The sequence below is a fragment of the Mycena indigotica genome (assembly GCF_014461135.1).
Source record: "Mycena indigotica strain 171206Taipei chromosome Unknown Mind.scaff0002, whole genome shotgun sequence".
Taxonomy (NCBI): domain Eukaryota; kingdom Fungi; phylum Basidiomycota; class Agaricomycetes; order Agaricales; family Mycenaceae; genus Mycena; species Mycena indigotica.
In genome coordinates this window covers 5,108,970-5,136,109 of record NW_023503001.1, presented here as the reverse complement: position 1 = coordinate 5,136,109, position 27,140 = coordinate 5,108,970, and the positions used below count along the sequence as shown (strand labels likewise).

The window sequence follows — 27,140 nt, the reverse complement described above, 5'->3', positions numbered from 1 at the left end:
ACATATGCGGGGGGGTCTTTTGCGGGGTATCTCCTTGGTGGGGCAGAAGAGCAACCCATCCGCCATGATGGTGGTTGGAAACCAAGCCCTGTTGATGACATCGGCTGATATCAGTCACGAGAAAACGTCAACCACCCTGATGTCTGCAGTCTTTTCTTCCCGACCACGACCACGTCTTGAAATTTTTCGCGTCTTTGTGGACTCTATGCACGACTCTAACTCGTGGGCTGAAGTGCCCGATGGGGGATGCGAGACATGACGTCAAGGCAAGACCTGTGCGACGGAAGCAAGTCAAACCAGTGTAGGGGAAGTAAAATGTCTTACTTTGCTTGGCTATAAAACCCTCCTGGCTCGTTGGACTCTCCAGCTAAATCGCTCTTGCATTTGCACCACTACCATCTACCAAACCACTCTTAACCCCCGTTTTAACCAACACACCATGTCGAGCACTACCATTCCCGCTGCCTTCGACAACAGCTCCGTCTCCTGTTCATCGAGCGAGCAAACAACCCTTACTCTCCGGGAGCGCCGGGGCTTCAACCTCTACCTCTCATTCGCCCCCGCGTTCCCCAAGATCGAGCCAAAAGGCCAGCTTGGACCCACCCACGCCAACCTCCCTCGTCGTCGCAAGCGGAGCAGCGTTGTCTCAGTCGAGATGCCCTCATCAAAGGCCGCTGCTCCCCCCGCTGAAAACACAGCGTACTTCTCATAGACGATGGCAGGAGTTTGGTGGGGTGGAGAAAGTTATCGCGTTAGCATTTGGCGTGGTTGCGCGCTGGAGGGACATTGTGCCCGATGCTATAAAGGGGCAGGTCGAGCAACTTGAAACGAACTTACCATAACTATAAACCACAAATGTTCTATGCTAGTCCTGCTTAACAATCTTGTTTTGCGTTTGCTTCGTTCATATCAAGTACTTAGACGGTGGTGATGAACTTGAACTTTGGAAGAAAACATTCGATTGACCGAGTAGACAAATGACAATTGCTCCATATCCAAATCGTTCACTACAATAGTTGGCCACTTTTTTTTCGTATGACATTACAGCCTGAGTGAAGTTGCCAATAGAAGCTTGATTGACCGAAAGCGCAAGGACAACCGGGATAGGAATAAAGATCGAAATCTGAGAGCCAAATGGAAAGACTTCTCGAGTTTCGTCACCACTATGACTTGAAAGTGTAGCCAATCACAGTAGGTTCGCAAAGCATTGTGTTCGAGAACGAGTTTACTAACCAGTTGAAGAAATGGGCCGCATTGTCGGCTGGTTTGCCTAAAGTAATATCATTGAGGAGCCAACCTTCGAAAGACGCCGTGATGACGTTGACTGGCCCATCTTAGACTGAAGGCACCCATTTGACTGCAAAATCGAGGGTGTCGATAGAGGCACGAAAGCCCATTGAAAACGATCACTGTATGTTAACGGAGGCACTTTTGTGTTTTTGTACCATTACGAACACGCCGAAGTTTGCGATGCTTTGTGCGAAGTCTTCAGACATATTTGATCTCGTACTGGGCATGCCGATTTCCAAGCACTTGATCCATTTGAGCACGAACATCTTGTCGGGGTGTTTGAGGAGGTAGTAAACCATGAATGTTATCATGCCGGATGAAGCTTCATGGCCAGCAATGAGAAATGTCAGAAGCTGAGCACATTCGTCAGCAAAAAAAATGTAGAGAACTAAGACGACATACATTCTGTGCAATGAACTCCTCATACATGGCTTGTTCCGCTTTTGAGGTCCCAAGAAATGAGCATCGTATCAGGCAAGTCACGTTTCTCGACAGGATTTTGCTGACGGTTCTTCACGATGGCGTTCGCCAGCTCGCGCATTGAGTTCATATCTGTAATGCTGTAATAATTGGTGTTAGTCTTGCAAATAATCAACTGGAACGATTCGGGACGTGTTGCTCGTCAGGAACCACACTCCAGAAGAAAGTCGCCCAGTGCAGTTGCAAATTCGGGTTGAGGTAAAAAGAATTCAAGGTCAGGCGGTAGGACATCGAGCGGAATGTCAATTTGTGAGAGGGTAAGACGAGTGAAGTCGTCAACGACATCAATGGTAGCTCTGGAGCCAAGACGCTCCCACTACTAGTAAATATTTCACGTCAGAAAAAGGCAGGAGGTGGAACTCACTTTAATCAGAAGCTAGTAATATCGCGCATCTCTTCCATCGTGTCATTATAAGGGTCGAATGTAGGCATCCAAGGCGATGTTTGAAGCATTACGGGGGGGGGGCTAATTCCCTCAGGAAGTGTCGACTTACGTGCAATTAGACTCTTCAGGCTGAGCTGTAAACAAGCCATCCCCAGTGATATTACACACTTCGCCGAGCCCGCTGCTAACACGTTATTGGAAACGCTTCGCGTCGTATACTTCATTGGTAAGGTGATATGACGGCCATTTGACGACTCTGTTTCTCTAGAGTCAACAGACAAACAGAGTCGGGAACGAAAAACTCACATGGCTTTGTGAGTTGATAAATCTCCCCGTACTTCTTTTCCAGAAGCGAAAAAAATACTGCATGGGGACCCTGCGGTCCACAGAACTTCAGAAGTCCCATTCAAGTCGCATTTCTGAGGAAAGGCACGGTGCTGGCTGGTCAATGGGGATGGGGATCGTTTTTTCGGAGTCAGAGTCAAGTCAGAGTTGCGCGTATAGTCCACGACAACGCGAAAAATTTGAAAATCGCCGCCGCGGTTGGGAAGAAAAGGCTTGTGTAAGACGTCCTAACGTGTTTGACAATTCTCTCTCGTGAGATTTCGATACCATCAAGCTTGGTTTCCAACCACCATCATGGTGGGTTGCTCTTCAAGGACTCTCCAAGCCAACTGATACCCCGCGAAAAGGAGACCCCACAGTGCCTTGTTCGTCATGTCTCACAACTCCGTCGGGCACTGCCTCGGCACGTTCCCGGACTGTGGCGTTGGGAAGAAAAGCGACCCGTGGTTGGCTTTCCTCTTGTGACCTATGAGCAACACGGGTTAGCTTTCAACGACCACCACACCAGATATCCCACAAAAAGACAACTCCGAACTCTTAGTTTCCCAGTCTCATCCGCGCCCGACCGGAAGCATGAGACCTGTGGCACGCGGGACGATCTGGGGTACCGCCCACTCCGCTCTGCTGGGTAAGACAGCGGGTGGTCTAAAACATCCAGCGCACTCAAGCCTGGCCTTGCCTCTAACCTTTCTCAACTCCAAACCACAACCACACTCACAAACATCTGGCCACATGTCTTTCACATTCGCAACCCGTTGACCTGTCGAGACCGCCCGTCTCGCTGCGAAGCATTGTGACTTTAAAACGTCGCTGCCTTCCGTTCCGACTCCTGCACCGTTTGTCCCCAAGATGCACACTCCCAAGCCCATTCGGCGTTTATCTCATACCCGTATCGATCACCTCCGTCGCAAGCAATCTGGCGAAGAGCTAGAGGAATTTGCGGCGCCGCCCGAGTTCACTACTCCCGACTACAAGAAAGCGACAACTCGAGGAGGTTTCACCACTCGCTGTCGAGGGCTCTCGCAAGTCTCAGTCACTTCGAGTGTCTCTTCCGAAGCGAGCTCGACATTGCCCCGCAGTCGGCGGTTGTCTGTAGCAAGTGTCGCCGAGTCGTTCTCCTCAAACAAGGAGAACGTGACGCTTGTCATAAAGGCCAAGGCCTTCCCTTCAACGATGTCGAGCTTCTTCTCGGTGTGTATCTCTTGTTCGACTCTGCTTGTTGTGCTGACAAATGTTGCAGAGCCTCGTTTGCCTCATCGCGCATCAGCATGTCCCTTGTCGGGCCCCGCACCAAACCACCAAGCACCTCCCCCCGCGGCCAAGGCCTGCGTGGGCTGCTGCTGCCAATCAGAGTGAAGACGATCGTCGCCCTTCGCTGTTCAAGCGACTGTTGCAAGCCTTGTTGCAAGCTGTTGCTGAGGGTGTGGCCGACAATCTTACATTCCACCTCGGACTTCTCTTTTGATTTGCTTTACTACTATGTACGTCGAGAAGTCCACATACCAGTTTTGTGTTACCTCTATTTCTACCTAAAATCAAGTCGTTTCAATCAATATTGTTTTCTATTGTTAAAAGACAGGGGTTGGGTTATGGATTTGCCCTCCACCACCACCGTGACTGTTCTCTCACCGCTGACATTTCTACGTTTCCGTTGCCCCCACCTATTCCCGAACAACCCATACCAGCGGCCGCTGCCCTCGGTCCGAGAGCGCCGGCTGCGCCCACTACCACACCCATCACCGCTCAACCCAGCGTGGACACCTCCGCCCGCGCCGCGCAGCCGCTTTGAGGAAGCCCAGCGTTTGTTCAGTTCACTGCGGCGGCGGAGCGGGGTCGAGCCGGTGCGCCGAACGCGCCGGCCGGTTGACGATATCGCACCGGAGCACTGGGATTACATGGACGCCTGGCGCCAGGATCTGCACATAGAAAAGGCAGCGGAGCGGCGGGAAGCGACACGGGGAACGTCGATTGAGAAGAGCATTACAGAGAACATAACAATCGCACTACACAACTAGAGAAGGTGACTATCCTTGCTGACTTGGAGTTTCGACTGGCATTTGTACCGTAATGTTGTTTCCCAAACGAAGAATCCGCTTCACTTCGGTCTTAAATTTCTCCAAGAGCACCTTTTTTTCGTCATCGCTTGCACTGGCGGCAGGCGGAAACTCTGAGTTCATTCCACTGTAAGGGCAACCCTGGAGACTCCGACGAAAGCCTAGCAGGGGAGGATCCAAAGCGTGAATAAAAGCTACGGGAAATACACGGAGGGACCGACCTAGCAGGGGAGGATCCAAAGAGAAGAAACTCTAAGGGTCCGCCTGCTAGGGCGCCAACTATATACTGGTCGTCCGTAACTGCCGACGTAGAGCGCAGAAGGCCTGAGCGGCGTCGCAGGCTCTGTCCCAAGGTGATCGTTGGGAGGGTCTTGACGGATCGGTGATTGTGCGGGCGAAGGAGGCCGTGGACGATGGTCGGGGTGGGTCGGAGCGTCCGAGGGGGCGCCGGTCGGATGCGCCTCGGATGCGTTCGGAGGGTCCGAAGGAGGCCAAGGGGGTTCCCCTGACATCACCCCCCTTTGAATGCGGCGTCCCCGACGCATAATACGGAAGGGCAGCAGCGAGTCGAAGGTTGCTGAGGCGATGTGCCGTGGTTTACCCGGTATCTCCGATAGAAGTCCGCAATCTTGTCTGGCGCAAAGACACGGTCGAACCGAACCCACGAGTCGTGTGAAGCATCGTAGCCCTTCCACCTGACGAAATAGTTAAGACGCTTATACCTTATCCTGGCATCCAAGATTTCCTCGACTTCCCATTTGGGAACTCCGTCCTCTAGTTCGGGGGGCGGTTCGTCGTAGCCGGGTCGTCCATCGAAGGGGTCGTCCTGAGCGGGCTCGAGCTTAACAACGGGGAAGACGGGGTGGAGCTTGGAGTAACGCGGGGAGGTCTAGCTTGTAGGCACCTTTGCTAACCTCTGCGAGCACCTTGAACGGTCCAAGGCGCTTGTGGGAGAACTTCTCGGAGGGCCGAGTCGTTCTAATGTCAGAGGCGTCCAACCAAACCTTATCACCAACTTGAATATTCGGAGCGTCCGAATGTTTCCGATCGTAGTACCGTTTATACTCGTCTTTGGCTTTAACGAGTGCGGCCTTTGCCTCGGAGACGCCGTTAGCTATCCGATCGCGAAACTCGTTTACCGACTCCAACTCTGAGCGGGCGCCTGGCTCGAAACCCATTCGGGAAGCCGGCCAGTGTCCGTCATAAAGGGTACCTGTTGAGTGGAGGAGTGAACGTGGTTGTTATAGGCGAACTCAGCGGCAGGGATAAGCTCGTCCCAGTCGTCTTGTTGGTAGTTGGTGAAGATCCGGATGTACTGCTCGAGCTCTTGGTTAACGCGCTCGGTTTGTCCGTCGGTTTGCGGGGTGGTAAGCCGTGGAGGTAGCCGGTTTGACGCCAATTAAGCGCCAGAGTTCGCGTGAAGTCAGCGATGAACTGCGAGCCACGGTCCGAAATGTACTTCTCGGGGTTTCCGTGGTGCCTCCAGACGTTCCGATAGTACAAGTGGGCAGCTCCGACCGTCTATTGTCGTATGGCACTCAGTGAAGTGGGCGCGCTTTCCGAGGGCGTCGACCACTACCATAACCGCGTCATACCCATGGGCCTCGGGCAGCTCGACAATGAAGTCTACAGTGACAGTGTGCCAACGTTCGGGCGGGACCTGGTCGGATGGAGCTCTCCATGCGGAAGCCTTCGGAGGGCCTTCGTGCGGCAGCATAAGTCGCAGGTCGCGACGTAGCGTCCGATATGGCGAGACATCTGCGGCCACCAGTAGTTGCGCGAAAAACCAACTCTAAGGTCTTGAACCGCCCGGGCGTGTCCGGCGACTCGCGTATCGTGGCAGAGCTCGATGATGCGCCTCCTTAGGTCCTTGTCTTTAGGGACTACAACCTTGCCGCGGAAGTACAGGAGGTTGCCGGAGACGGCCCACTCGTCCGAACGTGATGAGCGGGGGCCCCGAACTTGACCTCGGACCTTCAAGAGTTGCCGGGCCGCAAGCGCGACGGGCTCCTCTAGGTCAGGCTCACCGGATAGCGCTTCCTTGATGTCGCGGACAAGTTCGGAGCCAGGCCCAGAGACGGTGACGGCCTCAAGCGCGCAACGTGGAACAGTTCGGGCGTAAGAGGGTGACATCCGAGTTGTCGTCGGAGATACCGTGGTCGGGCCGGGCGAGAGAGAGCATCGGGACGGCCCATCTGGCGACCTGGGACGTGGTGCAGCGTAAAGTCAAACCTGGAAAGGTACAACGACCATCGGGCTTGCCGACGGTTAAGGTGCTGTGCCTTTCGGAAATACTCCAAATTCTTATGGTCAGTCCAGATCTCGACCGGATGCGCGGCGCCCTCGAGGAAATGCCGATACTCCTCGAGTGCGCTGGATGATCGCGAGCATCTCCTTGTCGTGAATCTCGTAGTTGCGCTGGACATCATTTAAGCTTTTGGAATAGAACGCTACAGGGTGCCACTTCCCGTCCGGGGCGGATTGTTGTGAAAGAACCGCCCCGTCGCATAATCTGAGCTGTCTGCTTCAAGTCGGAAAGGCCGGGAGTCGTCCGGGATCGCTAAGACGGGCTCTGAGACGACCGCGTCTTTGATAGCTTGAAAGGCGGCGGCCGGCGTCTCCCCAGGCCCATTTCTGGTCTTTCTTGGTGAGCGCGAAGAGGGGTTGCGCTAGGGCCGAGAAATCCCGAATGAACCTGCGGTAGAAATTAGCAAACCCCAGGAACTGCTGGACGTCCTTCTTGTTCTCGGGCGGAGGCCATGCGGAGACTCCGGCAACCTTAACGGGATCCATTTCGACGTGGTTGTGAGAGATGATAACCCCCCAGGTACTCGATTGACGATTTCTCGAAGTCGCACTTCTCCCTTGCGAAGGTACAGCTTGTGCATTCGGAGTCGCCGAAGGACTTCGCGGACGATCTCGCGGTGCTTACGGAGGTCCGAATGCGCGATAAGGATATCGTCGAGGTAGATCATGACGTCTCCTGAGAGAATGAGATCCTGGAAAATGTCATTCATCATCGTTTGGAAAGTTGCGGGGGAGTTCGTCAGGCCAAAATACATCACCAAAGGTTCGAACAACCCTCGGTTGGTCCGAAAGGCCGCCTTCCACTCGTCTCCTTCTTTAATCCGGACGTTATTAAAGCCCCAGCGAACGTCGAGTTTGGTGAAGTAACGGGCGCCCTTAAGCCTGTTGATAAGGTCATTAATCAACGGGAGGGGGTACCGGTTCTTAATCGTCATTGCGTTGAGGGCGCGGTAGTCCTGGACAAACCGAAGTCCTCCGTCCTTTTTCTTAACGAAGAAGACGGGGGAAGCCATCGGAGATTTCGAAGGGCGGATACGGCCTGTGGCAAGTCCCTCCTCGATGAACTCGTCAAGTTCGCCTGTTCAAGGGGGAGATCGGATACACCTTGCAATTAGCGGGCTTCGCGTCGGGGACGAGTTCGATAGCGTGGTCCCAAGCCCTCCGCTCTGGTAACGTGTCGAAGGACTCCTTGTCAAAGACGTCTTGGAACTCCTTGGCCCAGTCCGGAATCTCCAAGGCGGGGGGGCCGAAGTTACGGGCGAAGGCCTCTGCAAGGCGTTGGGACACGGTGCTCCCAGCGCAATCTCCTCGATTGGGCGAAAGGAGGTGTAGAAGATGCGGTCGCCGTCTTCAAGATGCTCGTCGTCGTCAAGGTCTGGTGAGCGCTCCAGAGGGTCCGAAGGAGCTCCGAAGTTCGTCGTCGGCATCGTCTGGGCCAGCGATATCAATAGCGCAAACGGTGGGGAAGGCGCCCGCAAGTAAGCGCGATTTAAGGAGTCGGAGGCGGCGAACCTCAGCGCGCTCGGTCCGTTCCTCGTCGCGGCAGGTGGAGCAGCTCGGGGCAGCGGCTCATTTTCACCTCCTTTGTTTCCCAGTTGATCTCGGGGTTATGCTTTTGAGCCAGGAGTACCCGAGTATCAAGTCCTGTTTCCCAAGGTGGGTTACAGCCAGCTGAACGCGTTCGGAGTGTCCGTTGTATCGTAGGACCAGGTCCGCGATTTGACGAATAGACCCAGCATCATTGGGGGTGCCGTCGACATTGTAGACCGGTATGGGTACTGAGAGATTTTGGACTGGCACGTTGTTTCGGTTGACGTATTCTGTGTCGATAAAGTCCAGGTGGCTCCGCAGTCGACCAGACCCGAGAGGGAGAGCTTGAGCGCGTTCGCAGTGGACTCAAGTTCAAGGGGGAGGTGCAGCGAGTTAACGCCAGGAGCGGCAGAGATGGTATAACTGCCAGGTAGCTTTTTCTCCCAGGCAAGTCGGCGAATCCGAACGGGGGGCTTCGGAGGGGGCAGGGGGTGCGTCTTTCGTTTCAGGCCCGTTGTAAGGCAAGGGAGTTGATTCATCATACAAACAAGTGAAACGATTTATGGACGCGAACGAGGGCACACCAGTCACTCGTCGCGGGGACAAAATCCTCTGCCGGAGCCTCCGAATGCGCTTCTGCTAAGGCCGCGGTGTCGGACAACCGCGCAAGTAGCTCTCCCAGCATCTCATCGCCAAGTTGCTGGATCACCTCGTCGAGGATGTCCATATGGCGAACATCGGCGGGGAGCGGACAGTCCCGAGCCAAGTGATTGGGGTCGCCGCACCTGAAGCAGGCTCGACGAGGGGCGCCCCGAGCCCTAGTACGATCCAACTCCATAGGGATGGGAGCCGGAGGTACCGGGACGGGGGCGTGGGCCGCGGGTGGCGCAGGTGCGGCCACCGGGCGGATGGGGAACGGAGTTGCCGAACGAGTGATGGGGAAGGCGCCGCGGGAGCTCCCGGCGGTCCGCGGGGGTAGCCGTTCCCTTAATGAGCTTCGCTCGCACCAGGGCTTCATATTGTCGGAAAGCCCGAGTGCGCCAGCCCAGATAGTCACGGAGGTCTGGGGGTCGTTCGAAGAGGTGATGCCGTTGTTGATCAAGGGGTCAAGTCCGTGGCGGTACTTGGTTACCTTAACCAACGCGTCTTGAAGCCAGCGAGGTCCATCAAGTCCTCGAAGTCGTCGGTATATCCGTAGACATCCCGCGTTCCCATGTGATAACCCGCGCTTTCCAACTTAGCGAGCGCGAGGTCCTGTTCGTTCTCCTCGACGAACCGAAGGCGAAACTCGGAGAGGAACTGGCTCCACCGAGGGAAGGGGAAGGGGTTTTTGCTCCCATGACGCTCTGCGCATTGCTGAGCAGGTCCCTCCGCCATATAGGACATGGCGTAGCGGACGGCCTTTTCTTCGCTCGGCTCTCCGTTAACTACGAAGGCCTCCGGGGCAAGCCGAGCGTAGGTTTTGACCGCGTATAGGAAGGCGCGGCCGTTTTGATCTCCGTTAAACGCAAACGGGGGGTTTGGTGGTAAGACCAGTTTTGAGGCGACAGTAATGTCACCAAATAACGCATCCGCGTCGGGGGCATTCGGAGATGCCGGGCGGTTCGGGAGCTGCCGGAGGTGGTGCGGCAGCGGAAGCCTGGGAAGCAAGGTGGGTGAGGAGATTGGTGAGGTTGTCTAGTTTCGCCTCAAGTGCGTCCATGCGGCCGTCAGCGTCCGGAGCAGCTCCGGAAGACATAGCGGGCGTAAAGACGACAAGAGCAGAGGAGGAGGGGTCAAGTGGCAGGGGCGGTGACGAGGGGGGTACGGACTCGTACTCCAGGCCTGAGTCAGCACCAAACCTGGCAATCTTGACCGGTTAATCCCGTAGAGAGTTTCTTCTGCTGTAAGGGCAACCCTGGAGACTCCGACGAAAGCCTAGCAGGGGAGGATCCAAAGCGTGAATAAAAGCTACGGGAAATACACGGAGGGACCGACCTAGCAGGGGAGGATCCAAAGAGAAGAAACTCTAAGGGTCCGCCTGCTAGGGCGCCAACTATATACTGGTCGTCCGTAACTGCCGACGTAGAGCGCAGAAGGCCTGAGCGGCGTCGCAGGCTCTGTCCCAAGGTGATCGTTGGGAGGGTCTTGACGGATCGGTGATTGTGCGGGCGAAGGAGGCCGTGGGACGATGGTCGGGGTGGGTCGGAGCGTCCGAGGGGGCGCCGGTCGGATGCGCCTCGGATGCGTTCGGAGGGTCCGAAGGAGGCCGAAGCGGGGGTTCCCCTGACATCCACAAAGAATCTGCCCGATGTGTGTGAAAACATCCAACAGCGCTAGAGTAGATGGCATGTGCGTGAGCCTCAAATGACAAGTAAAAAAGTTACACACACCATCTGATTGCCAACGATGAGCTGGATGAACGGCTACAGGGTCTTGCATAATGGAATGCAGTCCGATTTTTTATTTCTCGCCATTTTTGATTGATTTTTGGCATAAGTGTGCCATCGGCTGGCATTCCCGAGCCTTTCCGAGCCCCCTTATGCCTGATTTCAGCCCAAAACAGGTGGCAGCTGTCACACAAATCCAAAATCACGACTGCACTCCATTATGCAAAAGTCTGTAATGATCGCAATTAGACCACAGTCAATGACAGCCATGAAGTCGACACATACACGCTTCCGATGCTTGAAGTCGTGGGGCTCACGTCGTTGACGCTGGCCGGGAAATTAGATGGGTCGGCGCTATGGAAATCACGGCGTTGACGTCAGTGGGTTGTGAAGAAAAAAAAGCGGCAGCATGACGTACCGGTCGTTTGTCGACATTGGGCAATTGCAACAATGCAAACCGCACCCAAGGCCTGGCTATTTATCTGGATGCGCCTCCGGGGTGGACAACCCCGGAGAATTCTGGAACTGTGGAGACTCAGGGCGGAAAGAAGGCGAAAATTTCCTCTGACTCCCGCCCGTTAAAACGGGCCCAGAAGACGTTCACTTCCGATTCTTTGTGTCCTCCGCATCACAGCTAACTTTAACAGCACTACAACAGTAAACTTTCTATTCCAGCGCTGACGGGGAAGGAGAAGAGGCGCTTAGAACTGGTGGGCAGGGAGACAACGGACTGAATTATGTATAGACAGACCGTTGACCTCTACAAGACAGGGGCTTATGACAATTCCTGCGCTGGAACTTGACAGAAGAGTCTTCCAGGCTAGAAGTTGGAGAAGCTGGCTATTCCAACAGTCAGTACTGCATCGGGAGCGCGCGTACAAGTGGAAAGCCTTCGCTTCTTTTGCCACCTCGCATTTGAGTTGAGCATTATCAAAGTGTGCCAAAAAAGGCAGGACGACAATGAAGCTTTGTTGTTCGCGTCGAAAAGAATGGCAAGTTGAGACGGAGCACTCGTTTGTGTAATGTGTTGAGGATAAAAATGAGAATAGAAACAATAATAATTGAACACTGCTAGTTGCATACATGCATGTTTGTACGAACAATCGGCCTCCAAAGACTCGAAGAGGTCGCGGAGAGCCCGCAACTAATAGCTACCCACAGATCCGTGATATCGATGGCATGAACGCGGAAGAAAACTAGCTAGAGCTGAGAAGCCATAAGCCCTTGATCGCCTTCAAGATCAGCTCGAAGGGGCTTGGAACGAACCTGCACTTCCATGGTCTTCCCGGGCCGGCGCTCTTCAGCTAAAGCCTAAAGGTACTAGTAAGCGAAAAGACGCTAGCAAATGGAGAAAGGAATCATATTATGATCAATTGAAGTTCCTGGAGGCTGGAGCTGCGGGTCAGTTTGACATGTACCCGAATCAGCTTTTCGGTTACTGCTTGCTTCAACCAGGAACACATGTAGAGAATACCGCAAAGCAATCACCACATCTTCTATTCTTTCTATTAACAAGCAACCAAAAGATTGAGAGACAAGAAAGATTTCTATTGCATGCGAGGATTATACGTAGAGTTTTACAGCCAAAAAGGAAAAGCAGAGAGTACTTGTAGTTATATGCGCGTCGTCAGTCTAATGCAGTGTTCGTAAAAAGGAAAATCATGAAGCCGTGGCCTGGGCAAACGCAATCGCGACCGTCTCCGAGTGGCTGAGCGAGATCATCACCTTGCCCACACCCTTCTTGTCCGCGGCAGCCTTCGCCTCGCCATGGAGCCTCACAACTGGCGCACCCGTCTGCTCGTCGTTGACAATCTCGATGTCTTGCATGGCCGCGCCAGCGCCCTTGGACGCAACGCCCAACGACTTGAACACGGCTTCCTTGCCGGCCCAGCGAGCAGCGAACGAGGAGGAAGGCGAGGGCTGTACTCGGCAGTAGGCGATCTCCGCATCAGTAAAGTTGCGCGAGACAAATGTCGGGTTGGTGGATGGTACAGCAGAGATGAGCTCTTGGTCAACACCAATTCCAATGATGCCGGGAGTTGAAGAAGCAGCCAGGCTCTCAGTGATGGCAGCGACGTTGGCAGTGTCAATCGGGACAGCGGTTGAAGGCTTTGTGAACTTGTACGAGTTGGTCTTGATATCCAAACTCGTGCGCGCCATCGAGTTGAGCAGAACAGGCGCTTCAAGCTCGGGTGAATAAGGCGGGGCCTCCTTAACGCGGACCAGCGAATGCTTGATCATCATCTCGCTCATCGCCTTGTACGACTGCTGCGCCCGAACTTCGTGGCGGACCTTGTACGCGTCGTATTGCGATCGCTCAACAGCGCCAAACAGGAATCGCGGGTGAAGGACCATAGCGATACCACCGACTTGGCCAAATCCGAAAGAGGACATGACACCAGCGCGGATGCCGTCGGTGTGGACAGGCTTGGAGGGGAAGAGCAGGTAGCGGCGGTCTTGGAAATGCGAGTCGATGTTGCTGGAGAGGATTAGAAACAATAACAACAAAGGGAAGAAACATACTCGGCATTTCTGTTGCCCGGGACAATACCACTGTTGACTGTCTGCAGCAAACCAGCCATCTGCCAGGCGGCAGATCCACCCTTGGAGTGACCAAGCAAGCTCTTTTGTGCCATAATCGGAACAGCATTGCCAGGTGTTCGAGCAAGGGAAGTGAAGATGTCGTTCCAGATACGTGTCTCGTTCTCCTCCTGTATGAAACGGTTAGCCTAATTCAATTAACAGTCACAACACAAACGTTAGCCTTGGTGCTGGTTCCGTGAATCGACAAAACACCAATATCATCCGCTGTCAGACCCCAAACAGCCAACGCACGACGAAGCGGCGACACTCTCGGGTCAGTGCCTTCAAGCATGCCATACATCGCCAACGCGTCTCGTTCTTGTTGAGCAGCCTCCTTCTCGATGTTGGCAACACGAGCGCCGAAGAACTCGTCGTCAACAGCATCGCCTTGCGCTTTGAGCAGCTCGACCTCCTCTTGAAGTTGTGCGTGCTCGTGAGTGAGCCATTGCGAGATCTGTTTGCGGCGGAAGGCAAGTTGGCGAGCGCGGTAAGCGAGGTCGAGGATAGGGAGAGGGTGTTTGGAGGGAACTTCGCGGGCAACGGTGAGAGGGCCGAGACCAGGAGCGGGAATAGAACGACCGGCTTTGTCACTGTACAAAATATGTTAGCTTGAGACAAAGGAAACGATAGATGGAAACCCACGTCGAAGTTGAGGTGAAAGCAAGGACACCACGGATCGGGCAACCAAGCTCAAGAGCAGTCTTGGCGCTCATGACGATGTGGACACCAGTACCTTGGGCCTCCATGAACTAATCGAGAGATAAGTAAATTGTTGAAGGAACTAGGAATCAACTCACCCCTGCACGAGTAGTAGTCGCTGGACGCGACATCTCAGTCGGCTCGCGACCCATAGCAAACTCAGACTCGGCGCTGCTAGTAGCCTTCATGTTGGCGAACTCGAACGAGCCTTCTTCGCTGAGGTCGTCGAAACCACCAGCAATCATGACCTTGGCTTTGCCAGAGAGAATCGTGTCGCAAGCAATCTCGAGTGATTGCAGAGCGGTTGCGCTATTGAACATAATGAATTTTCTCCTTGATTACGGTGAAAATGACTGACCAAGCACCGACGGGAATCTTGACGGGTCCACTCGACGACATGAGGAGCAAGTTGATCCAGCCCGCAGTCGTGTTGATGAATCTGGAAGAAAGTTAGTGCAAATCATAGTCAAAACTTCAAAACATACGTCTCTTGCAGAATGTCGTTCTGCACATCCCTCTCGTCGCGACGGTCCTTGAACATCTTGCCCATACTGATCGTTCCACCCATTCCACTTCCAAGACACGTGCCGACCTCGGACGGGTGCATGTGCTTGTAAAGCTCATACGGGTCGGTGATTCCAGAAGCATTGAGCGCTTCAGCAGTCGACACCAGCGCCCACAAAGTGCCACGATCGACTTGAGCGATGATGTCTTCGGGAATTCCGTAGCGACCCGCATGCCAACCAGTCGGAATCTGTCCAGCGACAGTGCGGTTGAAGTAGAAGCTCTTGGGGACAAAGACGAGGGCGCCCTTCTTGAGCTTGAAGAACCATTGATCACCTTCGCCAGCCCAAATGTCGCATTTCTCAGCGTGGTGAAGCTTGAACTTTTTGGCCTCGGACTCGGTGACTTCGACGGGCTCAAGGTCGTGCAGGAGCTCGATCTCCTGGTTGAAGACCTTCTTGTGCGGGTCGTAGCCACGGAAGAGCTCGGGTTCTGTTTTGATTAGTAAGTGATCACGTGCAAAATAATCGACTCACCAATAAGACGAACACCAGCGTGCTCGAGAATATCCTTCTGGTAACGGCCCTTGACGTCCTTGTCGTCAACAGGCTCACCACTCTTGCTGTCCACCCAGCCAACATACAACGACCCGTCCTTCAAACGCCCGTCAAAGTGCTTGATGTAGCCCATCAACCACGCCATCTCGATGCATCCCTGGATTGTGAACTCTCCACGCGCCTCCATCTCCCACCTCGTCCGCGAGCTGCCCCATGGTCCGACTTCACCATAACCAGTGATGACCATGACCTTGTCGAGATCGATCATGCCTTGCAACTTCGACAAATCAGCAAAGCTGTCGTGTGCCTCGAGAGTGGGGAAGTCGAAGCGGAAGTTGGCACGAGGGGTAACATCAACTGTCTGCAGAAGTCGCTCTGCCTCAACACCGTTGATGACTTTGAAGTCGGCCGAGTTGTCGAGCGCGATAGCGCGGCGGAGCTCGCCCTTCTTCATGAGGTCGGACCGGATGCGGCCCGTGATGTCGGCCAAGTCGGGCAACTTGTCCATTCCACCGTTAAGGTCGGCCCAGATGGGCTCGACTTGAGTAATGCTGAAGAGGAGCGGGTGCATCAGACCGAGGATGTTGAAGGCCATCTCCTTGGCAGAGAAGGTGCGGACACCGTAGCTCTCGAGCTCGTGGGCGACAATGTTGGTAGGGCCCATGAGACCAGTTCCACGAGTCCATCTGCGATAGTCGTTAGTTCACATGAAAGCAAACGAAGAAAAGAATATACCCAATAACAGCACCAGCCAAGCAAAGATACTCGCCCCAGCTCTCCGAAGCCCAACGTTGGAACAGGGTCTCCAGGGAGATCTTCGACTCCGAGTACAAACCGTCATTGCCGAACAGACCGTGGTTGGGCGACAACGGAAGGATGACTTGAGTTGGCCGAGTAACGAACTGGCGGCTCGCCTTCTTCTTCTTGACTTCACCGAGGATACGGAGCAAGTTGACCAACATGATGCGGTGAGCCAACTCGGACTTGTCGTCCAAACCATCGATTTCGCGACCATTTTCGGGAACACCGGCGAAGGGGATGATGTAGTCGAGATCCATTCCAAGGTTGGCGTAGATGTAGTCAACGAGCGCTTCGACATCTTGTTTCGAGCCTTGGTTGAAGGGAACAACGGTCAAGGAAGAGCCACGGCTACCAATCGTCTGGAAGATGGACTGGTAATACTCGACAGTCGAGCGGTTGTAGCGGGAAGTGGTGATGACGACATGGGCACCACCAGAAAGCAGACCCTTGACGATTTCAACACCAATTGAGCCTTTGCCAACACCAGTCAACAACGCGTTCTTGTCTTTAAAAGTCGTCCCAGATGTGGCGATTTCGTGGAGAATGTCGAGGTAGACACCACTCAGATTGGAGCTGTACTCCCAGTTCGATCCAACCTTGCGCTTCAGGTGAAGAAGGGGAACCTTGTCGGCGGAGACAGAAGAAATGTTGACTTGAGGGCGAAGGAATTGAGAAGACGAACGACGCTGACGAGGTCCAGTGCGACGGGTCTCAGGTGTCTTGCGAAGAGAGCGAACAACGCCTTCGTAGAGGGCCTTGATGCGGTTCTTCTGCTCCTGGCTGATACCAGGTTGCGACTTGACAACGGTCCAGAGCTTCAGCACATCCTCCTGGATCTTGTTGACGTTGACAGCGCCAGAAACAGCATCACCGCTGGCCATCTCCTCGACGTAGGCCTCGAGTTTACGAACATTCTCACGAACAACTTCGGAGTAGACGATATCGCCCTTGGCAGTGACTTCAGTGTGCGGGGCAGTCGGGAAAGTAACTAGATGGAACAAGTTAGACGAGAACATGAAACTGGTTGAACAACGAACCATCTTTGTAGAGGGGATCCTTGCCAATAACCTCACGGACGTTGTCGATGAGTTGCTGGCCGAATTTCTTCGCCAACGCATAGGTCTCGCCCTTCGTCGGGTCGGTTTGGTCGATGTTGTACTGCATATAAGCCAGCACCTCGGGATCGGCACGGTTCATCAACGCAATGCAACGAGCGGTGATATCACGATCGACAGTGGTCAAACGGCCAAAGATGATGTCGTAGAACATGAGGAGGGCATCTTGACGAACCCAATTCCACGACGAGTCGAATCGGCGCGCCTTGAGGGGGTCGAACATGGGCTGAATACCCTCGATATAGACATCACCATGCTCCTTTGCGATGTTGTCGAGCTTGGTTTGCAGCGCAAGGCTGTTCGCCTTCTCGTTGTCGAGCGCGGTCTCGCCGGCCCGGGAATCCCGGTTGAGGTAGCGCATGTAAAGCTCGATGTGTTGAGCGGCAAATGTCTCCTGATCAGCTTGGAATTTGAGGAACTCCTCGCTGTTAATGACTGCGCCTCCACCTCCACCACCTCCGCCGCCAGCAGCTGCTCCCGACGACAACGAAATGCCCGCCCGTTGCGCGTAGATGGCAACAATGCCATCAAGCCATGTCTTGGCCTCAGCTTCGGAACCAAGACGCTTCGCTGGCTCCATCGTTGTCGCCAAAAGCAGAACACCATCAGCACGACCCGATCCGAGACCCCAGGTCTTCGCCAAATGAGCCTTGATTGCAGTGGAATTGAAACCACCGGGCATCTTGCCACCCACGACACGCGAAACCAGTCCAGTGGTGTACTTGCCCAAAGTACCACTGTGGCCAGAAGAAAGCGCGCTTCCCAATTCTTCGAGCGGGAGTTCCTCGCCCTTCTCAGGAGCGGAGGTAAACTCGAGCTGGAGATCACCCAAGATCTCGTTCTGAAGAGTGGACTTGCCACCAACGAGGTCCTTGATGGACTTGGAAAGGGAAACCTCGTTGATTTGTTTCTTCAACTTCTGCGCGACAATGGCAGTAAGGACATCGATCGCCTTGACGGGGACATCGTCGATAGTTGCGACTGGGCCAGAAGGAGCGGCAACAACGACCGCAACAGGTGCGGCAGCGGCAGCGGCAACGGGGGCAGCAGCAGCAGCATCAGGAGTTTCGGATTCAGCAGCCGCCTCAGCCTCGTCCTCGAATTGGTAGTAGATCTCCTTGACGTTCTTGGAATGGCAAAGGATGGTGCGAGTTCGGCTAATCGAGTCGTCTTTCGCCTCGTACTTGGCCTTGAGAGTACGAGTGGCCATTCCGGTCAAAGTGGGAGAGGGGCCAAGTTCAATCAAGCGTTCGAAAGCAAACTCGGTGAAAAGGCGATCCTGAGTTTGAATCCAGCGGACAGGTGACGCGAATTGGTAGGCGAGGAGCTCGACAAGGATGATGTAGGCGAGCTTCTGACGTTGCTCGGCACTTGCCCAGTTCTCCTGGTCCCACTTCTTGAGAACTTTGTCGAGACGCGGGGAAGAAGTCTGGTCGTAAATGATTTGCGCGTACTCCTTGGTGACAGCGAAGGGGATGGCGATGAGATTGGGGATGTATTTGCCAATAAGCATGTCGGGATCCAGCTGCGTAACATTGATCTTCTTCGACAAGTCTATGAAAAAATGTCAGGAAAGTAAATAAATGAGAAGGATTGATGTCATACAAGCTCGGAAGGGCAAGACTCCAGCCCAGAGGTAGCGTGAGTGGAACGGCACATCGATACCGGGGAGCGGGATCGTCGCAAAGCCACGCTCGAGCTTGATGTAGCCCTCGGCCTTTTGCTGGTCTTGGGCACGACCGAAGCATTCTTTGACGATGTCGCCCAACATCTCCTTGACCTTTTCGACGGTGAACTGCTCCGTCAGCTGAACAAACACAATCAGTTAAGTCCAATGTAACGGATATGATCAACATACCTTGGAAATGTCGATCTTCTGAATCTTCAAGTAGTTAAGCACATTCGTCATCGTCTGCAGAGCGACAAGCTCTCCAGCGCAGACGTATTGTTGACCCTATAAAAATGAGAATAAGAATAACAGAACAAACCGAAACAAACCTCGACATTGAAGTTGACAATCTCAAGCAAAGTACCGGTCAAAGTCGAAATAGTATCAACAACCTCTCGCAACGCCGCATCAGTGAAAGTCTTGGAGATGCGACTCGGGTTAACAGCACACATCGCGTAGTTGGAGCGGTTGTGCGCGTCACGCTCGACAGCGCGCTGCATGGTAATACCACGGTAGAACACGACATCGACGAGGGCGGAGATGTGGAGGACATCGGCAATTGAGGCCAGCGCAGAATACTCTCCAAGACTGTGGCCAGCGAAAGCGCAGTCCTTCTGGACAAAGCCCTTCATGCGCATGTCCTCGAAAGCAGCCTTCTCAGTGACGACAAGCGCGATTTGAGCGAACTGGGTAGCGAAAAGCAGACCTTGCGGGTGGCTGAAGGTGTACTTGGGCGTGCGAACATCAATGTCCGAGAAGAGCGGGAGGGTCTTGACGTTCCCGTCCTTATCCATTGTGTCGTAGGTCATGTCCATGTAGCGACGACGAATAGCTTGACCCTTGATACCACCAAAGTGGATTGTCTTCTCCTTCGGGTTGTCTTTGACGATCTCGACGATCGAGAAGCCGTAGACCGCAAGCAAGTGGGTGTCGGCTCCATCCCAGACAGCACGAGCAGCAGGCGAGGAGTTGTACAAGTCCATGCCCATGCCCTGCTCTTGCGAACCTTGACCCGTGAAAACGTAGACCGTGGTGGGTTGCGAAACCTCGGCCGAGCCCTCCAGCACCTTCTCGCCACGAGAGTTAGAAGTGGCAATGTTGACAACGATGTTTCCATCCCGCATGCCAACGTGGCGAATTTTGACGCTAAGTTCGTCACCAGGAATGACCATGCCAACGAAGGAGACGTCGTAGCTGAGCAAAATTAAGTTAGAAAGGGAGAGAAATTAGACATAAAAAACTTACGAGAGAACGCGTTCAGGGTGACCCTTGGCAACAACAGTCTCGACATAGCGGCGAGTAGCCGCGCTGGACCACAATCCATGGGTGATCGTGGCAGGGAGGGAGGCATAGTCGGAGAAGTACGGGTTGATGTGGATGGGATTGAAGTCACCCGAGACCTTCGAGTAAGGCTCGTTGGTAAGAGGAGCGTGGAACGAAATTGGGGTCGAATTCAATGTATAGCCCTCGTTGGGGAGAGGCGTCGAGAGACCTTGCGCGACACCATGTCGTTGAATGTAAGCAACGACCGGGTTACCGCGGCAATCATCTTGCTCGAAGTCGATTGAGCCAACGGGAATGAGCTCCTTCAGCTGGTTGCGGACGAAGACTTGACCGGTGACGGTGACATTGCTGTACGAGGTCTTGTCCTTGAAAGTGACTTGAGATTGGACACGGAAAATCAAACTCGTTCCAGCCAACAACGGCTTCGACTCGTCGATCCACTCGAACCATTCCTTCGATTGTAGAACACCAACAGCAGCATCCGTTTCGAGCTTGACAACGTAGTCAGGTTCCTCCGTCGTCTCGAAAGTGTTCTCGTAGTCGGTAAAGCGACCACGGTAGAGGAAGGCGGAAACGACCTCGATGACCGGCTTCCCGGCCCGGTACACGTGACCCTTGACCTTGACCACTTTGCCCGGGTCGGTGTTGCTGACCGACACAATCTTGGCCTCAGCCTTGCAAACATCTCCGGCGCGAAGGGGTTTCTCGCCGTCGAGCATGCGGAAGCCGTTGGACAAATGGACCAGACGGAGCAAGTCGCCGTCGATGGAGGCGGGGAAAATTGACTTCATAATAGCCTTTGAAATGTGTTAGTAACTTCGGAGAATGAGACTGGAAATGAGCAGACAAACCTGCCAGCCAGTCACAATCGCGAAATCCATTGGCGCGGTCACTTCCTCGTTGCGAACGGTGGAGAACGACTCGCCCTGGTTGCCCACAATAGCACAGAATTGCTCGACAGCAGCACTCTCGATGGTGACCTCGGGACCATGGAAGGTTTCGTGGATGTCGATTTGGGGGAGGACAGCATCATCTCCATACCACAACTTCCAGTAGAACTGCTTGATGCGCGTGTTGCGATCAGTGGCGATTTCGTGAATGGGCGCGAAGCCCTGCGACGGCTTGTACTCGAATTGGAGGGAGAGCGGAACAGACACATCGCGACGATCTTCGAAAATGGTGATGTCGATGAGTTTCGTTGTCGGGGAGTACTTGATTTCAACGGCCTTGAACAACTCCTTGTGCTCGCCGTAAGAACGAGCGCTACCATAGAGGGAGACCGAAACGGGAGCGCCATTCTCGTAGCCGACAACAATCTTCTGGCCTGTTCGTGGCGCAAGAAGTCGCTTGATGGGATTGTCGATGTAAGAAGTGCCTTGAACGATGGTCGTCGAAGTGGTCAAAGCGCGCAACCAGCTCAGCTCTTGACCGCCCAAGGTTCTGAGCCAAACCGAGGTAACAGGCAAGCGGTCGACGAACTCGAAAGTGACCTCGTTCTTCTGTTGGGTGCGTTTAATGCACGGGACAACGGGAGGAGGAATGGGATGGGCAGCGAGGTAGTCGATGGTGGGAACTTTGCTTTCGTCGCCGTTGTACTTGGAAGCAAGAAGACGTTGAATAAGTTCGGCATGAATGTTGCCCAACATATCCTTGATCGGCTCGTCCTTGACCTTCGAGTGCTTAACAGCCATGGGGCCTTGAAGGATGCAAACGCGCTGGGGGTCTTGGTCGAAGACAGCCTCGATGTCTTCAGCAGCCCAAAGAGAGTCCTACGAAAAAACAATCAGTCATAGTAGAAAGATAGGGACAGTCAAACGAACCTTCTTGAACCAGACTTCGAAAGTAGCATCGAGGACAGGAATGAAGGGGACAGGCTTTTGACCGGGACGTTGGGAGATGGCGAGGAAGTAGGCGGAGTCTTCTGCGGCAAGGAGCTGCTTAGTAGCAATCGGATACTCCTTCAAGAAGGACTCGATGAAAGGCAGGGGGTCTTCCAGGGACTTGTAAGACTGAAGCAGAGAAGGCTTCTGTCCACCACCGTTCACACCCGCGAAACGCTCTTCAACCCGACGAAGCCAATCGCCGGTCAAGTTGCGCAACGAGACATCAACCCACCGTTGTTCGTGGGCAACGAACATCAAGCGGACCATACGCAGGACGGTTTCCTCGTAGGTCATGTCACCGAGTTCCTTTGCAACACTGCCATCCTTCTTCCAACCAAACCACGGCTTGCTGAAGTCGCGATTCAACTTGCCAATAATCTCGTCCCGTCGCTCCAACAACCAAGCGGCACGCTTCTCCTTTGGCATCTTGAAAACGGTGTCGTCGAACTCTTTCCACAATTTGACACCACGAGTTGCAACCTTGTGGATTGGCTCGCCAAGCTCGGACCTGACAGTCAAAATGCCGCCGGTGGGTTTGGTGTAGGTACCCTCCCATTGAGCATCGTCGACACCAGAAGCAGCAACAATGAGGTCCTTGACCGAAGAGCTGGTATGCGCTTCCTTAGCCACCATGACGCGACTAGCGAAAAGGAATCCATCAAAAGGCATCGGTTGAACTTCGTACTTGACGGCCCATTCACCAGTCAAGTATGGCCAAACATCCTCAGCGGCACCGAAACCACTGCCACCAACGAGAGAGATATTGGGTTGTTGGCGGATTGCGCGGTAGGTTTGGACAATGGGTTGATGGAAGTCCTCGTACGAGTGGTGACCACCAGCACGACCACCAGTCCATTGGAGGATGACGGGGAAGTCGGCGTTGGCAGCGGCGATGGCGACAACTTGTCTGATGCCGTCCACTGAGCCGGGCTTGAAGGCAACATGGCGGATACCAGCGAGACGGAGACCACCAATGATGTCTGCAGCCTTCTCCGTGCTCGGGATACCGGCCGCGACACAGAAACCTTCGATGGGGAGACCCTCTTTACGGAGCTCTTGCCACAGTGGGAGTTGGAAGCCGAATTGGCGCTGGTTGATGTAAAGGGCATTGAGCGTCAGACCGACACCAGCGGGAATTTTGGCCTGTATTTCCGCAACTTTGGAGCGGAGAGCGGCGTTGTTGTAGTGGCCACCACCAGCGAGCTCAATATGATATCCAGCGTCGAGGACGGCACTGACGAAACCGGCTTGGACAGTAGAAGGGGTCATACCGGCGACCATAATCGGTGGCTTGCCGAGGAGACGCGAGAATGGAGTGTCGACATACATGGTGCCATCGCTGAGTAGAATTAGTATGGGTAGAAATGAAAAGAGATTGTAACATACCTTGTCTTCACCAAACTCGGCGAGAACTTCTTCGTCCACCAGTCCTCGTACTTGACACTCTGAGAATCATACAACTCTGCGTCGCCCTTGGCGCGGTCGCCCACAACGATAACACGGACACCTCGGCCATCGAGGTTCCTCGCGGTCAAAGGACCAATTCCGCTCAGTCCTCCAGGTCCAAAGTCGACGGCATGGGTAGCGGTCTCGGGGAAGTTAGTCGCTGCAGACCAGTGGATTGCCCTCGTGAAAATTTGCTCGCAGAGGGACTGAGTGATGGAAGTCGATAGCTGACGAAGGTCAGACCCTGAAATGATTGCATCAGCAAGATGATCAAACACGTGAAAAAGATAAATCACCATCCTCCGTGTTAAAAACGGGAATCGCCAGATCAGAGGCCGCCCACAACTCCTCCCCATTCAAATCCTCAGCCATGATCTTCTCCGTCTGGCCGACAAGGTATCCGCTGTGGTACGGAACACCAACAACGAGGAAACGAACAGAGAAGACGGGCTTGCGTTGAGAGAAGGGAATCTTGCTCTGGTCAAGGCCGCTCAGAGCACGAACCTTCCGAAGGCTGGTGACAAGGCCATAGAGGGAGCGAGCTGGCCCGGTAACGACGAAGGCGCGGGGGCCATTGTGAAGGGAGACGCTGATTTGAGCATTCTCGGCAAGGTGCGTGTTTGTCTTCTTAATATGCGACTCGAGTTCAACGAGCTTCAGGCCCGTGACGGATAACATCGGGCTGGGGGTGCCCTCGCCGCCCTCGACGGAGTCATTCACGATGCCCGGCTCGAGGGCAACGACAGGGAAGGCTTGTTGGCCACGAAGACCCGAGAAGAAGAGCCATTTGATAGCTTTGAGACCGTTGGCGGTGAACGACTCGAAGGAAGTAGAAGCCGAGATGGCAACAGCAGACACGATGCCTTGGGAATGGCCAGTTGCACCCGCAAGTGTATCGCGATACTCGCCAGGTGTTAGGCCAGCCACGTTGCAAGCAACGAGGTATTGCACGAGTTGTGTCAGACCAATAAGCGGGAAGGACACTGGGACAGATGCGAGATAGGCGGTCGAGGGTCGTGGAGACGCGCCAGAAAGCCACGAAACGACATCGAGGCCGAACGTGTAGTGGAATGTGGAGTTTTGCGCTGCAGCAAGAGGGATAAGCGCATCTTTGGTGACGATTTCGATGAATTGCGCGACAAATGGCTGATAAATGTCGTAGAGCGATTGCAACTCGTCGAAATAGACTTCGTTCGTGCCTTGTCCGCCAAAAAGGGCGAAAACGGAGGCCTTGTCATTGGAAACAGCACTAAGAAGCGCTGATTTGGGAGCCGAAGGGATCTGGTCGGCGGAGGAGCTCGCTCGCAAAGTTGCAAGCGCGAGAATGTAGGAAGACAGGACGGCCTTGCGAACTTCGGTGTCGTATGACGCGGCCAGGGAGTGGATGTCCTTCTTTGTGAGGTACGTCGACGAAAAATGTTTGAAGACGTGGAGGAGGAGGGAAATACGGGCGTCTACCGACTCAGGCAGTTGGTTTGCCTTTTTGGCGACATGCCCCAAAAAGCGAGCAGTCAACTCGACGATGGCTTCTGCTTGATCTTCGAGCTCGGCGGTGTTGTCTACGGTGTCTATGACGGATTGCTCGTGCACGAACTCGTCTCTAAGGACCTCGGCAGAGATCCACTCGTCGGCACTGGTGGAAACAGGAATGGAGACCTAGAAATAGTTAGAACGCGTCAGTCAGTAAAAGAATGCAATGAAGACGGACTCTAAGCTGGCCAAGAGCGACGACGAGAGGTCGCATAGCGATTTTGGGGAGCCCGGCAGCCATGCTGCTCGATGGGAGAGGGCAAGAAGGATTTAAAGAATCGAACCCCAACGGGTGCCAAATTTTGGGGTAACGGCGTGACGCTGACGTTAATCTAGCCTCGTCCGATTATTACTCGCGCCATGGTCGGCATCCTTCAAGTGCTTATGTTTGGCTCAGGAGATTCTAAACACGAAAACGCGTTTGCTACCTTCAAATTCCAGAATTTCTACGACGCGTGCAACCAGTGGAAGACGCGTCCATGTGCGAAACACGTTAACTCCATTTGGACGAAGCAAATCCTTCCTGACCCTCCTTCAACATCTTGGGGTGCGTATTCGGTCGTCGTAAGCTCTCCCGCACTGTTGTAAACCCCCAGAGTCCAGACCTCGAGCAACGATTGTGTATCAACAGTGACTTGACACCATTCATCTTCCTCCCCAACGAAAACGTGACCCCGAACGCGCCTTACTGGCGTGTCCCGTGCTGTCTGACTGTGCAATTAGATATCTATTCGGCCATGCTGTCGGGCGGGGAACACTTAATCTAGACATCAATACCATCGAACAGGTGGGGAATCACCGCGATAATGACCCGAAGTTGCTGTCAGGATTGCGATCTTCGTTGCTTCAGTTGAAGGGCGAGGGAAAATGAGCGTCGATGTAGGGAGAGCTTGATCCATAGATCACATGTTTCGCAATTCCGATGTGCTTCAAGTTCGTTGAAGTTGTGTTTAAAACTGCAAGAAAGTTTGCTCCGGATGATACCACAGTCAGGACTACATGACCGTGCAATCGATAATCATTGCATCCAGTAGCCGTAGGGCAGTGGGAGTGGGAAGAAAGATACTAGAAGGTCATCATTGGCGCACTTGAAGCTGAACCACGTCCAATCGATTGGGATCAGCAGAGAGCGATTCTCAGCAGTGTCAGCACGTCATGTCCACCTATAGGTGGTTGCGCAAGCCCGTTGCCAGTGACAAGTACTCAGTATTTGACAGTCGAGATGGGTGTATATTGGATGGCCAGGAATTCCAATCCATTTGAGCAATTGGACGCAGCAAATTTGCAAAACAGCAGGAGCTATAAGCCCAGATGAAGTCTCGCAAACGTGGACTCGTCGTGGAGCGCCACCGTCGAGAACGTGACTAGTATTCCAAGAGATTCGCACGAAGAATGCAACTTGTTGTTGCCCAAGCAGAGGGGTGAGGCTTGTGAGGTACTCAAGTCGAAAGTTGTAACAGCCTGAGATTGAGATAGGTTTCTTGAGCGGTTCCTTGTGACACTCGGTGTCACACCCGATTCTCACGACCATGTCAGCAACGGTTTCAAGTTGCGCTCTGTTGCGCTCCTACGACCCACGTTAACGCTGGCGACCTGCACCTGCGGAGGCTATTCTACTTCCGTGTCCGAGTCCCTATCCTTCGCTGGCTCAGTAACAGCTGGCAAAAATAAACAGAGTTACATCTAGATCGATACTAGTATTGCACGCAGGCTCAATCGACAACTTATCTACTCCAACCTCTGGATTACCCGCCTCTCTGTACACACCACTGCCTTCCAAGCGTGAGTAAAACATGAAGACAAAGTGGATGGGGATATCAAACACCCCAGGTCGTTTCGAACTCGCTCTCACGACATCGCCACGCACTTCGAAGACTCTGCATGTACCTCTGTAAAACTTGACTCCAAACCATATTCAAGTCGTACCCCTACACCATGACTCTGTCTATCTCAGCGTCCGCCCGCTACCAAACACTCGAAAACATCAGCGCCTCGCCTTCAAGTTCTTTACCAATCGTGCAACTGCTACCTGCAGGTGAGAAGAAAACCAAAACGCGCAAACGCTGTGCGCTCTCCTAGTACTGCAGCATACATGCAATATGTTCAGAATAACCAACAGCCTATCTAAACTAAGACTCTCATGAGATAGCGAATGTCATGGGACGGTAACTGAGCTTACTGTGAGTGTGTTACCGCTTTCCGGTCCTTGCCTCATGAAACAGGCGGCTATACTTCACATTAGAATCATGCGGTGAACTCACCCGGCGGCTGGCAGAACCAGCAAAGCACGAGATGGACATAACCACGAC

At 53.8% G+C, this 27,140-nt stretch overlaps 2 protein-coding genes across 2 annotated transcripts; one reads left to right on the top strand and one right to left on the bottom strand.

Annotated features, from left to right (window-relative positions):
* Window positions 1–12,419: 12,419 nt before the first annotated feature.
* MIND_00270000 (Fatty acid synthase subunit alpha) lies at window positions 12,420–25,072 on the bottom strand (the record flags this gene model as incomplete). Its single annotated transcript, XM_037359573.1, has 19 exons — window positions 12,420–13,239; window positions 13,284–13,471; window positions 13,519–13,933; window positions 13,986–14,092; window positions 14,141–14,351; window positions 14,401–14,481; window positions 14,528–15,038; window positions 15,083–15,789; window positions 15,839–16,892; window positions 16,942–18,573; window positions 18,625–18,826; window positions 18,878–18,973; window positions 19,018–19,882; window positions 19,934–20,769; window positions 20,824–21,741; window positions 21,793–23,194; window positions 23,242–23,545; window positions 23,598–24,957; window positions 25,010–25,072. The coding sequence occupies 19 exons, from the start codon at window positions 25,070–25,072 to the stop codon at window positions 12,420–12,422; spliced, it is 11,772 nt and encodes a 3,923-aa protein (XP_037224668.1).
* A 104-nt stretch (window positions 25,073–25,176) lies between these two features.
* Window positions 25,177–25,598, top strand: MIND_00269900 (uncharacterized protein; the record flags this gene model as incomplete). Its single annotated transcript, XM_037359572.1, has 2 exons — window positions 25,177–25,378; window positions 25,435–25,598. The coding sequence occupies exons 1-2, from the start codon at window positions 25,192–25,194 to the stop codon at window positions 25,596–25,598; spliced, it is 351 nt and encodes a 116-aa protein (XP_037224667.1). The 5' UTR covers window positions 25,177–25,191.
* Window positions 25,599–27,140: the final 1,542 nt, after the last annotated feature.